General features: G+C 48.5%; 1 protein-coding gene across 1 annotated transcript; it reads right to left on the reverse strand.

Moving 5' to 3' along the window:
* Positions 1–311: 311 nt before the first annotated feature.
* LOC119251057 (leukocyte elastase inhibitor-like) lies at positions 312–11826 on the reverse strand. Its single transcript, XM_037518562.2, has 7 exons — positions 11695–11826; positions 6329–6517; positions 4379–4516; positions 3898–4015; positions 2474–2616; positions 2210–2377; positions 312–716 (listed from the first exon to the last, which is right to left on the reverse strand). Exons 1-7 carry the CDS (start codon positions 11824–11826, stop codon positions 324–326), a joined length of 1281 nt encoding a protein of 426 aa, XP_037374459.1. The 3' UTR covers positions 312–323.
* Positions 11827–14015: the final 2189 nt, after the last annotated feature.

A 14015-nucleotide genomic window follows, 5' to 3' on the forward strand; every position in this document is an offset into this window, starting at 1 on the left:
GGGAGGGTGAGAGAATTCACCAGAGCCAGAGCGGGGAGCAGAGCAGGCAGAAGGACTGAAGTACACTGCTGAGGGGAGCAGCAGGCGGCAGGAGAGGTCTGCAGGCCTGATGGGACCCTCCTCCAGTGGCCGGGGAGCAGCTGGGGATCGAACTGGCGCCGCAGAGGCCACGGGCAGCTTCGGAACCCAGCGCTCAACCGCTGCGCCACCGGGGAGGCCCGAAATTAAACATTTGGTTTTAGAGAGTAGTTTTATTAGTGAAGTTATATCTGCGCTATCAGTCAGACATAAACTCTAAGAATGACCTTGTATTTCTACAGCCTCTAAGAGGAAGGCAATCTGCCTAAGAACAGGTTGCTGCCAGAGGATTTGTGAGGAATCCTGAAGGTGAATGGATGGTCGGCACGGAAATCTTCATTGGACGGCATTACTGTGACAGCTGTGGCAGCTGCTGCCTCTATGCCCACCTCACTCACCTCCACAAAGGACTTATGGATAACTCTTGATACGAAAATACCTCTGGTTTCTGTCATGCCAGACAGATCAGCCTTGCTCCTGCTAAAGAGATCTCCCACACCCGTGCGAGCCAGGTGGGACCTGAGATCGCAGGTCTCCTCCAGCTTGAATTTGGGCAAAAGCAAGTGGACATCCACATGAATATGCATATTCTCAGGCTTGGTCCGCTCACACAGTTTTTCCAGAGTCAACTTCTGGATCTGGAATTAGAATGTGCAAAGAGAAAACAATTTTATATAGGTAAGTACTAAGGTTATTTGAATGAACAGACCCGAATGTCAGTTGCTCCTTTGTTTCCTTCCTCTCTTGGGCCAGTTCTTTCCAGCAATTGGGACGATGAGAGAGTGTATGTTCCAAGGCATCCTGGGCGCCAGTACAGGGCAGTTGCACATCAGCTAAAACAAACAACCACCATCCATCTCTCCATCTACCCACTTGTCCATGCATCCACCCACAACCATCCATACACCACCCACCCAGAGTACAGCCTCACCCTACCCATCTATCTACCCACTCTTCCAGGACGCAGTAATACTCCACCCTATATACTGAATCACTGTGATGGGGCCTGCGGGTTATTATTACTGTGAAGACTATATTACATGTTAACTAAATGGTTGAGTGGTGTAAGGGAAAATTTTCTTCTATCTATTCTATTGTATTTATTCCAAACCCACTAATCACTGTGGTATTCAGTGAACCACACAGAGGTGAAATAATCTCTAATAGATTTAGCTCCTAGGGAAAAATAGTAAATATCCTACTTCCTCATCTGAAATGGGGGTAATAACAGCGACCTTTATTCTAACATTGTCATTAGAATTAAATGGGTTGACACAGTAAGGACTATGTAAGTGTCCACTGTTATCACTGCTGTTTTATTACATGATGGGACTAGAACAGAACCATCATTACCCTTCTTCTATGCTCTTGGTCATCCCTTTCATGAGACTCCTTAAAATCAGAGAACAGATGAAGTCGGAAATCAACTGAAAGAAGCACATGCTGATTTTTGACATCCTCTATATATGTAAATAGGTACTACATTAGATGCCTTCCAGAGAGCAAACTTGGAGAGTAGGAATTGGCGATATAACACAAAAGGATAGAGACACTGAGAAAAAAACATAATCTCGAGGTTTTTCCTAGTTCCAGGCCTGGCAAGAGATTCCATAGCCTTCAAGTTCTTATAATAGAACTTCATACAAAGTTCACAGTAGGAAATGGGCTTAACCCTCAAGCTCACTTGTCTCAGGAGACTTCTTCTATGATAGAGTTACTGGGAATTGAATTCACAATCTGTGTGCCTTGTAAGGAGATCGGAGAGTGTCATAAAAGGAACTAAGAGCATAAGATGAAGGCTTATGCAATATGATAGGGGTTTCAATTTTGAACAAATTCATTTTAATGAAGCAAGCCTCAGTCTCTAAAGTTTAATTACAAGAGTTTGCATGAGCTGCCAGTTACAACATTACGTCTGGTGTAGGTCTCCACATGGTCCCCACAAGTATTCACTGGGAGTTTCTGAAATTTGAAATGAAGGACTCCCAGGTAGTAAATGTGATGGACTGGATTACAAAAGAATGGGGAAGTGAAGTGATTCAATAAGCACATAACAAGCACTGACCACTCAGCACACACGGGAAGACACATACAGGAAAGGAGGGAGAAGGACTAAATGCGGGAGCATCACCTTCTCCAGCCCTGCGGACTGGTCCTCTATGTCATCGGGCAGCTGGATGACCATGCTGAGCTCCCCGCCCTTGTACGGCAGTTCCAGCACGCGGCACTTGAGCTGTGGGGTGTAGTTGAATGGCAGTTTCTTCTTCTGGTACATCATTTTCACCTCTTTTGTTTCTCGCTGAAAGGATGGAAGTAAAAACACTGTTATCTGCATTCATGTAGAGCAAAGAGGACATTTGCTCTTGTAGAGCAAAGAGACCGTGCGCGGGCTCACCGGATTCAACGTGAATGGGGCGTCCTTGGCTTCCTCTTTTCTAAATTCATCCTGCCAGGAGCCTTTGAAGCAATTGGCATTCACCAGCTCAAGCAGAGTCATGCGATCCTTCACACCTGCAGCCAACAGTTCTGGAATCTTCCCTAAAATGATAAAGTGAGTTGCTTTTTTGTTAATCCACTTCTCAGCACTCCAAATCTAAACGGACATTAGATCAGCACAGAAATGTATTTCAGTGCAGCTTTTCCATTTCATTACACTTAAGCATGGTGTCGAGTGAAATCCCTGCAGTGTGTCTAACTACACCAACTCACCAGGCTAATGAATGACACGCCCACCCCGCTAGAGCCTGTACTTCAATACAAGTCTAATGTGCAGAAGAGCAGAAAATAGGAAAATGTCCCTTTTCTGGAGTGTGATCACAAGGAGCCTTGTTTGTAAATGGCCATTCTTTTCAGGATAACACTATATATAGTCTTGCATGACAGGGTTTTTGAGTCACTAGTAAGTCAGTCCTTCTGCCAATCTGCTGGTGGCATCAACCCTCAAAATAGGCAAAGGCAGGATGGTTCCTCCACTGAATTGCAGGCTCCACTAATCAAATGCTCACACACTCCCAGTGTCCATAGATGCCTCATCTCATACCAGACCCAGGGAGAGACAGATACCCAGCTGGACAGCACATGCCACCCATCACACCCCGAGCCAGAATGCAGGAAAAGGTTCATGACCACTGGTCATGAGTGGATAAGCTCTGAGTCAAAATCTGAGGGGTTTGTTTCATGCTAGTGGTGTATTAAATAATTTGGACTGGCTGGATTTCCTCTCCCACTACCCCAATTTTTGTTCCTTTTATTCTATAGTCATTTTAGCTTTAAATTTAAAATGTACTTTGAGGAACACGGGGGAAATATTTAGCTGCTTTGGTTAAATCATGTCTGCTGTTCCACTTGATGGATCTAATTTTTTTTATTTATTTATTTTGTTCATGTTGCATGAGCTGGGGTGCAGGCCAGAGGTTCAGCACCCCAGGTTCATCAGGTTTCTGGATGAAAGGATTCACCAGAGACAAAGTGGGGAGCAGAACAGGCAGAATGACTGAACTACACTGCCGAGGGGAGCAGTGGGGAGACAGGAGAGGTCTGCTGTGCCATGTGGGTAATTCGCTGGCCAAGGATCAAAATAGTGCTGCAGTGATGGGGATAGCTTCATAGTTCTGAGGCTGAACTCCTTGTGCCACCAGGGATGCCTGGAATTTCTATGTCTGATAGCTGTACCCCACTGGAAATGGGGGATACACGCCAGGGGGAAGGAGTGCAGGGGAGGTAGGGAGAGGCTGTAGAGAGGGGATCCCATGCAGGTGGGCGGGTGGAGACACAGAGGCAGAACCCTTTGTGAGGACCACTCTCTGTCCACCCTCTTACCTTCCGTTTGCTCTTGGACCCACTGGTTAATCACACTCCTGGCACCTTCAGAGTCGCCCTGGAAATCCACACTGGCCAGCTCAGTGCCATACAGTTCCTGAGTTGAAGCTAAGAACTCCTAGTTAAAAAAAGAAGACAATAAATGTTATGAGTGACTCAGTATCTACAGAAGTCATTTTTTAAGATCTTTAAACAATAGAAATTGGGGGCAAGACAAAGTGGGGAGCAGAACAGGAAGACTGACTGAAATACACTGCAGAGGGGACCAGCGGGGAGACAGGAGAGGTCTGCTGGGCTGTGTGGGTCGCCTCCCTGGCCGGGATCAGTTTTGTGCTGCAGAGACCGTGGACAGCTTCTCAGCGCTGTGCTTAACCCCTTGGGCCACCAGGGAGGCCCTGTTTAGAAAAATTTGAACTGCCTTGATTTTGCTGGGAAAGCACAGTGTCTAGTGAGCAGTAGGACTGAAGCAGAAAGTACTTACAGGGAGGAAAATACCGGTTTTCTCTCCGAATAACCTATTAGACACTTTCAGCACATAGGGGGCGTCAGGCTTGGTGACAGCGGCGACCAGACTCTGAAATCTGGAATGAACCTTCTCAGCTGTGTCAGAATGAAGAGACTAAAATGAAGAAACATGTTCTATAAACATTTGCTTTGAAATTATAAAGTGATTCCCAGGTGTTGGCTTCCATGAGGGTAATGTGTCGTCATTACTAAGCACTGAGGACCCCAGTCTATTACCTTGTGAGTTTTCTTTGGAGAACACACGATGGAGAATCCAAACCTTACAGCTTTGTGAGACCTAATCATCCCACCTTAGAGCCAGCTTTTATGTCAGTTTTTTGGGTTATCATTCTTGTTCTGCAAATATGAGTGGTTAGTAAACTAAATATTTCTACAAGTCTTTTCCCCAAGAAAATCATAAATGGTGTGTAAACATGAATCCTCAAATCTAATTGTATATCATCATAAAATTTTATCCAGTACTATTTGACTGAAATTTCTGAGAAATAATCCTGAAAACTAAGAATCATCGCCTCTGCAGGAACACAGATATGGCAGATTGAGGAATTTTTTTTCTAATTACACTGTGAGCAAAAGTAACTCACTTATTTAAAATACTTGTTTAAACATAACATTTAACAAAAGTTTAATGCCCCACAGATCAGTTGCAAATCAAGAATGCTTATGGCTTTTGAGGCCTGAGCTGTTTCTGACTTTGAAGAAACCAAAGAGCAAACCCACACAGTGCACAAGGCCAGGTTATCACAGACACGGATGTCTGCCTCACGCTGTGATCCACCTGTTTTAATAGAAACGAAGCAGAAGGTTCTTAAGACTATTCTTGCTGAGGTCACAGAGTCCAGAAAGGCACAGAATAGAGCTGAGGTGACCTTTTAAGAAGCAAATTCAAATTAGTACCAGTTAGCACTACTGGATTCTTGATAACTTTAAAAAGCTTTTCTATCTGTGGTTCTGCAGATGCGGGTCTCATTCACTTAGAGATGTTTCCGTGAAGTGGGGTCATAGAGGCTTTGCAGCTGGAAAGGCCCATAAACATGACCCCAGGGCTGGCTGGCTGGGCTCAGGTGAGTGTCAGGTGTGACTGGGGTGGCAGAAAGCCCTTCACTGAGGCCCCTCCTTCCCTCGCTGTCAGGGAGAGCCAGGGTCCCTCTCTTGGAAAGGAGGCACACCTGACACAGGTGCCCCCCACTTCTATAAGGGGAGCAGAAGGTGGGCATCACACCCTTTTCTGGCTGACAGAGTGACCTGCAGTAAGTGACCCAGGGCTTTCCCCTGACTGCAGTCACATGCCTTTGGCTACCTGTTCTCCCCAGGCCCTCCTGCCACAGGGTCCGGGACTTCAGAACCTACAGCCACACCCAGCACTGGGCACAGGCAGGGCCTCAGGATACAGGTCCCCTGTTCCCTTGTCCCCCTAAGCAGGCCAGTCCGACAACTTCCACTGGAATGTATTTCCGGGGTGTCCATCTGCTCAGAAGTAATGTCCGTGACAGGTGTTCTCTATTCGGCAGGCCAGCAGGCTTCAAGCAAAGCTGAATAGCGAAATGCTGATTACCAGAGGACAACTGAGACCACAGAGCCAGGTCTGGCAGCCAAAACAGCAGAGGCCTGCCCTACCCCAGGAGTCCTAGCCAGCTGTTCCCCCATGCTCAGCCAATCACACCACAGTGCCTGGCACCTAATAGGTGCTCATTAAACAGGAGACTCAAAGGGAAAGCCTGCAGCAAATGGAATATGCCTGGGGCTTTTCCTGAAAGTGTCCCCCACAGTGGGGATCTGAGCCCAGAAACAGATAATTACATGCGCAGGGAGAGCCCCAAGGCTGGCTCTCCCCATCCTCGGCACAGACACTGACAGGGGAGGAAGGAGTCTCTCTCTCTCTCTCATTTTTTCTGTTTCTGCTGACCTTGGACAGCTGGGCCGCAGTGTTGCCTCTGGTCCCCAGGACGACCATGGCCAGCGCCGAGGAGATGCTCAGGGGGGAGAAGAGGGTCCCACGGGGACTGCCTTCCTTCAAGGTGCGGAACAGGGCCAGGAGCAAGGCAGAGTTGGCTTGCATGGTGAGGCTGCAACACAGACCCGAGCCTGCATCTTCCTGTGCAAAGGCCTTTAGAAACTGCATTTCTACAGCCACATCCTCAGCCACAAAAACCCATCCTGAGCCCCGACCCCGCCCCGGACCTGTCACTTCCTCTTTTCTTTTTTCCAGGAGGGTCAGAACACTTTCCCAAGTGCACAAATGTGGCACCATCGATGGCCTGAGAAGCGATGGTCCCAGTTTTTTATGGGTCTGACCCTGCTGCTGGAGACCAGCTGCAGCTAGAAGTCACGTCTGGGGTCTCAGAGAGGAGAGGACGGCATAGGTGAAATTTTTCGGAGGGCTGAGGGGAAGTGGAGCGAGGTAGGAGTGAGGTAGACACAGACACCTTCTTTCGTGCAAGTATCTCCTGCTGAGGGTCTCAGCGGGTCTTTATTTATACCTTAAGGTGAGCAGAACAGAGACAATCATTACATATTTTCTCATGAACATACAAAGACCCTCTTGATCTCATACTACAGAAGGACACTTCTTTAATCTGATTAAGAAAATCAACAGGGACAATTACGCTCCTTGGTAGGACTCTTTTTCTAACATAATCAATTGTCTAAGCCGGTACCATGTTCAGTAACAATCAATCATCCTGTCAAGCCTTCCTGATTTCGGAGTGGACATGAACGTCCATTGTTATGCTATTTACTAAAATCAGCCCATTCCCTAGCACTCAGTTAATCTAGCCTGTTTATCAATTACTTCAAAGTGATCTAAAGTAACTCATCAATACTGTTCAGTTCTACAGAAATCTAACTTTTAACTAGAAATACCTAACCTCCACACAGCCTGCGAACTGTTGGCCTTTCACATACACCAGGAGATGTACTGTTGCCACAAACACGTACCCCCCAGGTTAGGCTATGGTTTCCAAGCACAGCTGGTTCAGGGCAGCTTGTTCTCCATAGTTCTCAGGGCCAGGACATCTATCCTAACTGTATCTTTAACAATTTTTACTTCTTTTGTGATAGTTCATGCTATGAGCCAATTGTCACCTGGGTCTGAATTCGGTTTTTACAGGCCAATTTATAACTAACTTACCTTTGCACTAACCAAGAACGAAGAGGAGACAGGCATTGCCATGGAGACTCCCTAGTTCAGATCTTCTTGGGAAGTGCAAGAACTCCCCTCTTCTGGGAAGTACAACTTCCCTCTTCTGGGGAGCACAGGAACTCCCCTTTACTCAGGAGTCTCCCCCAATGCACGGACCTTGTCAAGAGACAGCATGGGTAGCGCAACCTGCCGCACCCTGCAGCAGCTGAATCAGGAGGGACGTGTCTCTAGTATAAGGAAGTTTCTGCTCCATAACCACAGCCACCTCCTATGCATTAAAGCAAATTTCAGCAAAGCAGGTACAGTCAAGTGCACCTTTGAGGCACCGGCCCTAGTGTTGGGAGAGGGTAAGCTCCCAAGGCCAGCAGCTGCTGTAGGAGTTTGAGAACCCATCTGGCAGGGCAGCTGCAAGGGCTAATGTCACTAGATCTTCTCTGTCCCTCCTGCGGAAGGCAGAAGACCACTTAGGATGGTTAAGCACCCGGTCACCCCAGTGTCCCTGCTCTGAACCCCAGTTTCCCCAATTTTTGGTCAGGATGATGCAAGGTATGCTGGCTGCTTGGCATCCAAGTAATGCAATGAATCCTTTCTGTGACTGATGCATAAGCACTAGATCTCACCGGCCTCCTTCCTCTTTCTCTACCACAGAGAGAAGTGGCTTCAGGCCCTGGCTACCTGGACATTTACAAACAGCTGTGGAGGGAGTTCAGAGAGAAAGGAAAAGCAATCTGATCTCAGGCCCTCCAGCAGCCAGGTCCTGACCATCCTCCCCAGCCAACCATCCTGGCACAGCAACCTGGCCTGGAAGCTGTTCCAAGGACCCGAGGACCCCCGGAGTTATATGGTTCAGAGGGTCCTGACTCTACCCCACCGGGAATGCTAGGCGGGGGCTGCTGCTGATCTCAGGCCCTGAGCCCCCGATCCCCCTGCTGGCCTTTCTACTCACCCCACTCCCTGCAGCGCACCTGCTTCTTGTCCTACCAAGTTCTTGGCTGGATGGATCCTGCAGATGTGAGGTCTGTGCTGAAGGTCCAGTGGGTGCCACCCTTATAAGTGCAGAAGGGGAGTGTCCTGTACACTGGGCACCCCTTCCCTGGTCGATTTCCATGTGTCTGCAATGCCTGGGTTAGTCATGACTATGCAGCTCAAGACCAGCTCCACACAGCGCCCTCCACAGGGGACCAGCACTTTCTGAGTTCTAGACAGCTGGGATCTCTGACAAGGACCTATGGACAGTTTCTTAAAAGGGGTAAATGAATGAGTTGACATTTGTCACCTCTTAAAAGACAAGCTAGCCAGACCTATATAGAGAATCCACAATCTATATATACTCCAAACTCTCTCCGTGAAGGAAATTTATCTTTCTTTCAAATTGGAAAGAAGGGCCCACCAGAACAAGAAACAGAATCAGCTCCGAACAGCACCCTTGATGGCACTTGGTGAAGATGTCCTTGATGCCTTTCAGAAACCAAAGGGAGTTCAGACCCCAACCTCCCCTCACAAGGCTGGGAGCACTCACCAAACACCAAGATGATTCACAAGGTGTGAATGAAGTATTTCTTGACCATTGTACCAAACTCTAGGCTTACCCAATTTTTAACCACATATGTGAAATGTCTATGGTTGAATATTAATGTAACTACTGGGGAGAGGATGTTGGCTTGGGTCTTCCCTTGAACTGCGGGAGTTTGTATTTCACCAAATTGTGTAGGACTTGAGGTGTGAAGTAATTCTGCATCCATCGAAACTTGCTCCCTGATCTCATGCAAGTCTCACTTTGAAAAGGCAAATGAGAAGACCCTTTATAAGCAAAAGGGCAAAGAAAACCACAGTAATGAGGTGTACAAATGGGCTCCACAGTTAAAAAAAAAAGTTTATAACTGAGATTGTAGCTGCCTGTGAGTTTGTGGGAAGAAAGAACCAACATGTGTGGGAAGCCTGTCATGGTTACAGTGAAGTCCCTGAAGGAAATCTGTTCCTTGTCCAGCATGTCTCACAGCACTAGAGATCCATGTTCGGGCTTCCCCAGGAGGCTAAAATGAGAAAGTCAGGTGAGGAGCTGCCTGCAAATTTGAAAGTTGAGCTGCTTGAACCAAAGACACAGTGCTCTGCATTTTTTTAAAGATTTATTTATGCATACAAGAACTGGTGTACAGGCAGAGGTGCGGGTGGTGAGAAGATTCACCAGAGACAGATTGGGGAGCAGAACAGGCAGAACTGAGTGAAATACACTGCTGAGGGGAGCAGCAGGCAAGACGAGAGGTCTGCTGGGCCATGTGGGTTGCTCCCTGTCCAGGGGTTCGAACTCGTGCTGCAGTGGCTGTTGATGGCTTCATAGGTTGTGTCTTTCCCCTTGCGCCCTGTTCTGCATTTTTATTTCCCTTTAACATTTATATTTGTGCTCCAATGACTTAGAAATCTGAGTCCAAGGCCATTCTACTTTGGAGGACAGCTTTGCTCATTTCACTGTTAGTGACAGTGGGGCCCCGCTGCAGAGCTGGGAGGCAAAGACGGCTCTCCTGCCCCTGGCTGGCGGTGGGAGCTACTGGAAAGGCAGTGACCATTTTCTGTCCAGCCCCAGAAGCTGTTAGTGGCAATACAAGCAGCAGCAGGTGGGGGCATTTCACTTCCCCCCACCAGTGACCACACTGGCGCTGATGCTGCAGGCCGAGGCCAGCAGTGATGGCGGATGGCTGTGGTTCCCAAGCACACAGCCCCTGGTTCAGTGCTGCAGGGAGGAGCATGGGACCCCACGGGGCCAGCCCCAGCATGGTGGCTCCTCCAGCGACAGGCAATGGAAGTGCCCAAGCCCCAAATCCTACACAGTCTCTCACCCATAGGTTCTTAAGTCTCTCCTCACCCCTGCCATCTCCAGCCCCTCCTCTCCCGGGCCCTCTCCTGCCCCCTTCACAGTGAAGCTGGGGCTGCCCTGGCCTAGAGTGAGGGGCTTCTTCGCAAGGAAAGGCTGGAGCCAAGTCTGCGTCTTGTGTGTTACAGGGATAAACCGGGGATCCCTGTGGACACAGCAACAGGGTTAGGGGTTCCAGCAATGTGTTTTTGATCTTCTTGGATTTAGGTCTAAAATAGGTTCTGAGTGGGGCTCTTACTGGCACAATACACCGTGACAGTTAGAATGTGGACGTTTCAGCGCCTTAGGGGCCTGGAGATCTTCCTCTGTGATGCCGCTGCTGGTGGAGCAGACAGATCAGTCCTTTGCATGTGAATTCATCCAATTTGCTTCCTATGGAATGTGCTTTTTGGGTCAGACCTGAGAACTCTTCACCAAGTGCTGGTCCTGACTATGTTCCCTTGGGTTACTCTAAGAGTTTAGGGTTCTACATCTCCCATGTAAACCCACGATCCACTTTCAGTTCCCCTTTGTGTGAGAGGCGAGGGGGTCAGTGTGAAGTAATTGAGGTGTGAAGTAATTCCCAGTCCTGGGCTGGGGCTGGAGGAGCTGGCAGGGCCCTCACTGGGGAGAGGAAGCTGTGCCTGGAATAACTGAATGGAGTGGGGAGACCTGGAATATAAATCTGGTCATTGGGGCCAATCCTCAGCTGTCTCGTCTCCTTGGGGCTCTGGCCCCCTCAACCTTCCCTCTGTGTCTCTTCTCACTCTCTCGTTGGTGTGTGTTGTGGACATGAAGTTCAGTTGTATTCTCTGCCACTGTCCTGAACACCCCCTTACCCAATGATCCCCTGCACCCCCTTGTTTATTAATGTCGCCCAGTGCCTCTTTTACTTTGTCTTATTGTCCACTAGCTAAATCCAGTATTTTTTATTTCATTGCTTTTCTGCTCACATTTCCCTGGACTCGCTCCATTGCTCCATGACTGCCTGTCAAGGCTCCTTGCAGTGAACATATTTATATTGCACAGTGTGGTCTCACCCGGCCCCCTATGGACAGGCATTTGGCTGTTGCAGGGACCACGGGCTGCTGTTGTCATGGGCTGGAGTAAACACTGCTCAGCATATGGCTATTTGGTCTGATATTGGATCACTCTGATGGACCCTGACACATCACTGCTTGACTGCTTGACACATCACTCATGGACAGGTACACACAGGTGGAGGTATGCTGTGTCCTCCAAGGGAGTACACTACACAAGGGGGCATCTGCGTTCGTCTCACCGAGTCCAGGTCCATGCCTTTGGGCAGCACAATGCACAAGCTCAGCTCCCAGTCGGCGTAGAGCAGCTCCAGCACCTGGGCACGCACCTCCGGGACATAGGTGAGGTTAAAGCTGGACTCCTGAAACATCATCTGCACGGGCCTTTGCTCCTTCTGATGGGAAAAACAGATGAGCGTGGAATGCAAGCTAGGCTGCTGAAAGAGGCTCTCATTCCTAAGTGAGCTCCAGTGGGCTCCAGTGGAGAATGTACCAGGCTCTAGCCCACACCTCCGATTACTCCCCAGCTGCTCCCCAACATCAGTACCAGGCATCGGCAAAATGAATGGCTTTTTCCAGAAGAAAAAGCCAGAGTTTCCTCATTTAAAATGCCCTGGTTCAGCGGGCCTGCTTGGTGGCGCAAGGGGTTGAGAACAACACTATGAAGCTATCCGCAGCCTCTGCAGCACGAGTTCTTACATAACCTGCTACACTGGCCACAACTGTCGATGCACACTGATATATTCTCTTATACTAGGGCATCCTGCGGGCAGGAGTTTAAATGAACATGTGGCTAGAACACAGGAGAATGAATTTGTTACAAATGGGAGAGGGGAGAATCCCCTAATGAAATCCCTCACACCAGCCCCCACCCAGACTTAATATTCCTAGAGCAGATTCAGCCTCTTCCAAAAGTGGGGTCTCAGGCATCTAGAGTTTCCTAATCAGCACCCCTGAGGTCACCTGCATGGGACAATCCCCCTGCCTTCCCCTGCCCCCCAGGTCAGGAGGTAACTTTACCTGAAATCATCTTTCCTTTTTGCTAATGACCTTGTCCCACTCTCCTTTTGCCTATAAATACCCTCCATTTTGTGTAAGCTCTTACGGTATCTGCACAGGATGCTGCCTGATTCATGAATCATTGAGTTAAAACAATTAGATCTCTGGAATTGTGTTTTGTTCCTTAGCAAGTGGAAGGGCTGGAGTTACAGGAAAACAAAACCAGAGATGCAGTTTACGCAGAGATCCTGCTGAGACTGCCTGCAGGACAGGTATTTGAGTTGAGACAGGGAACTACAGATGTAAATAAGTGGTTATGAACTATAAACTCTTTTCTGTTTCTTTTCTGAATTTCCACATACTTAGTCCTCACAGCAAAGGGTGAGGGGGTGGGGTAGTAAATTGGGCATCCTATTTCACAGATAAGGAAACTGAGGCTCTGAGAGGTTAAGTAACTTGTTCATTTACTATATAGAGGCAGGTGGGGGCAATGAAGCCAGGTGGGACCATAATCAGGTAACTGACTTGAGGGACAAGTCAAAACTGTGCCTGGAATGGGGACACGCAGTGCTCCAAATGTCCTTTTACTAATTAGCCACAAAAAACATGAATACATGAGTAAAAGGCCACAAGGACACTTGTGCACTGGTGAGCAACCACCCCAGACTGGTGAGGTTCATGTTTTGTTTTGTTTTTTAAGGATTTATTTATGCATGCATGCAAGAGATGGGGTACAGGGCCAGAGGTGCAGGGGTAAGAGATTCACCAGAGACAGAGTGGGGAGCAGACCAGGCAGATCTACTGAAATACACTGCTGAGGGGAGCAGCAGGTAAGACAAAAGAGGTCTGCTGCACCATGTGTGTAGCTCCCTGGCTGGGGATAGAACTCCCGCTGCAGTGGCTGTGAATAGCTGCACAGCGCTGAGACTGAACCCCTTGTGCCACCAGGGAGGCACCCCCTAAGCACTTTCATACAACACGATATCATATGGGTAATGAAACCTGGGAGGAAAGCAAAGCCATAGGTGACATATGACACAGCCACATGACATACATATGACCTGTCACATGACCCACATACAAGTCATATGGCCCATACATGACAACTACACGACATACGACACAGCCATAGAGGCTGGTGGCGGGAAGCAAAAGAGAGCCCGAGTTATTCCACAGTCCTTCCACACACACGTCCAGAGCCCGTGTTCTCACTGCCGTTTTTGTTCATTGCTAACTGCTCATGCACAGAGCAGCTTCAATTTCCTGAACAGGGCACTGCTGCTGGGTGTCTTTCTAATTCTATTACGTGATGTTTCCCTGAATCTGTGAGCCGCTTAGACAGAGCCAACCCATCTCTCTGTTGAGCTGCATGGAAAGATTTCCTGGATGAGCACCCGCTGTTCTCTGGGGAACTGCAGAGCAGCATGGAAGGAGCTCTCTTGTTCTTGTTTGAGGGGTGATTTCTGTGAGCAGAGATGGACATTCCCCATGTTTTCCTGTGGCTTCTCACTGACGCACATCACAGACCACTGACTGTGATGCACCCACTTAGCACCCACTTAGA

This window comes from Talpa occidentalis, unplaced genomic scaffold (assembly GCF_014898055.3).
Source record: "Talpa occidentalis isolate TD23 unplaced genomic scaffold, MPIMG_talOcc4v2.1 talOcc4.2, whole genome shotgun sequence".
NCBI lineage: Eukaryota > Metazoa > Chordata > Mammalia > Eulipotyphla > Talpidae > Talpa > Talpa occidentalis.

What these genes read in the sequence shown, in the direction of transcription:
- LOC119251057 (XM_037518562.2), bottom strand. Translation starts at nt 11,826, where the DNA reads ATGATGTTTCAGGAGTCCAGCTTTAACCTCACCTATGTCCCGGAGGTG. An exon ending in AAACCGGTATTTTCCTCCCT is followed by an intron (nt 4,016 to 4,378) that starts GTAAGTACTTTC and finishes TTTTTTAACTAG; the next exon opens with GAGTTCTTAGCTTCAACTCA. An exon ending in CCCCATTCACGTTGAATCCG is followed by an intron (nt 2,378 to 2,473) that starts GTGAGCCCGCGC and finishes CCATCCTTTCAG; the next exon opens with CGAGAAACAAAAGAGGTGAA.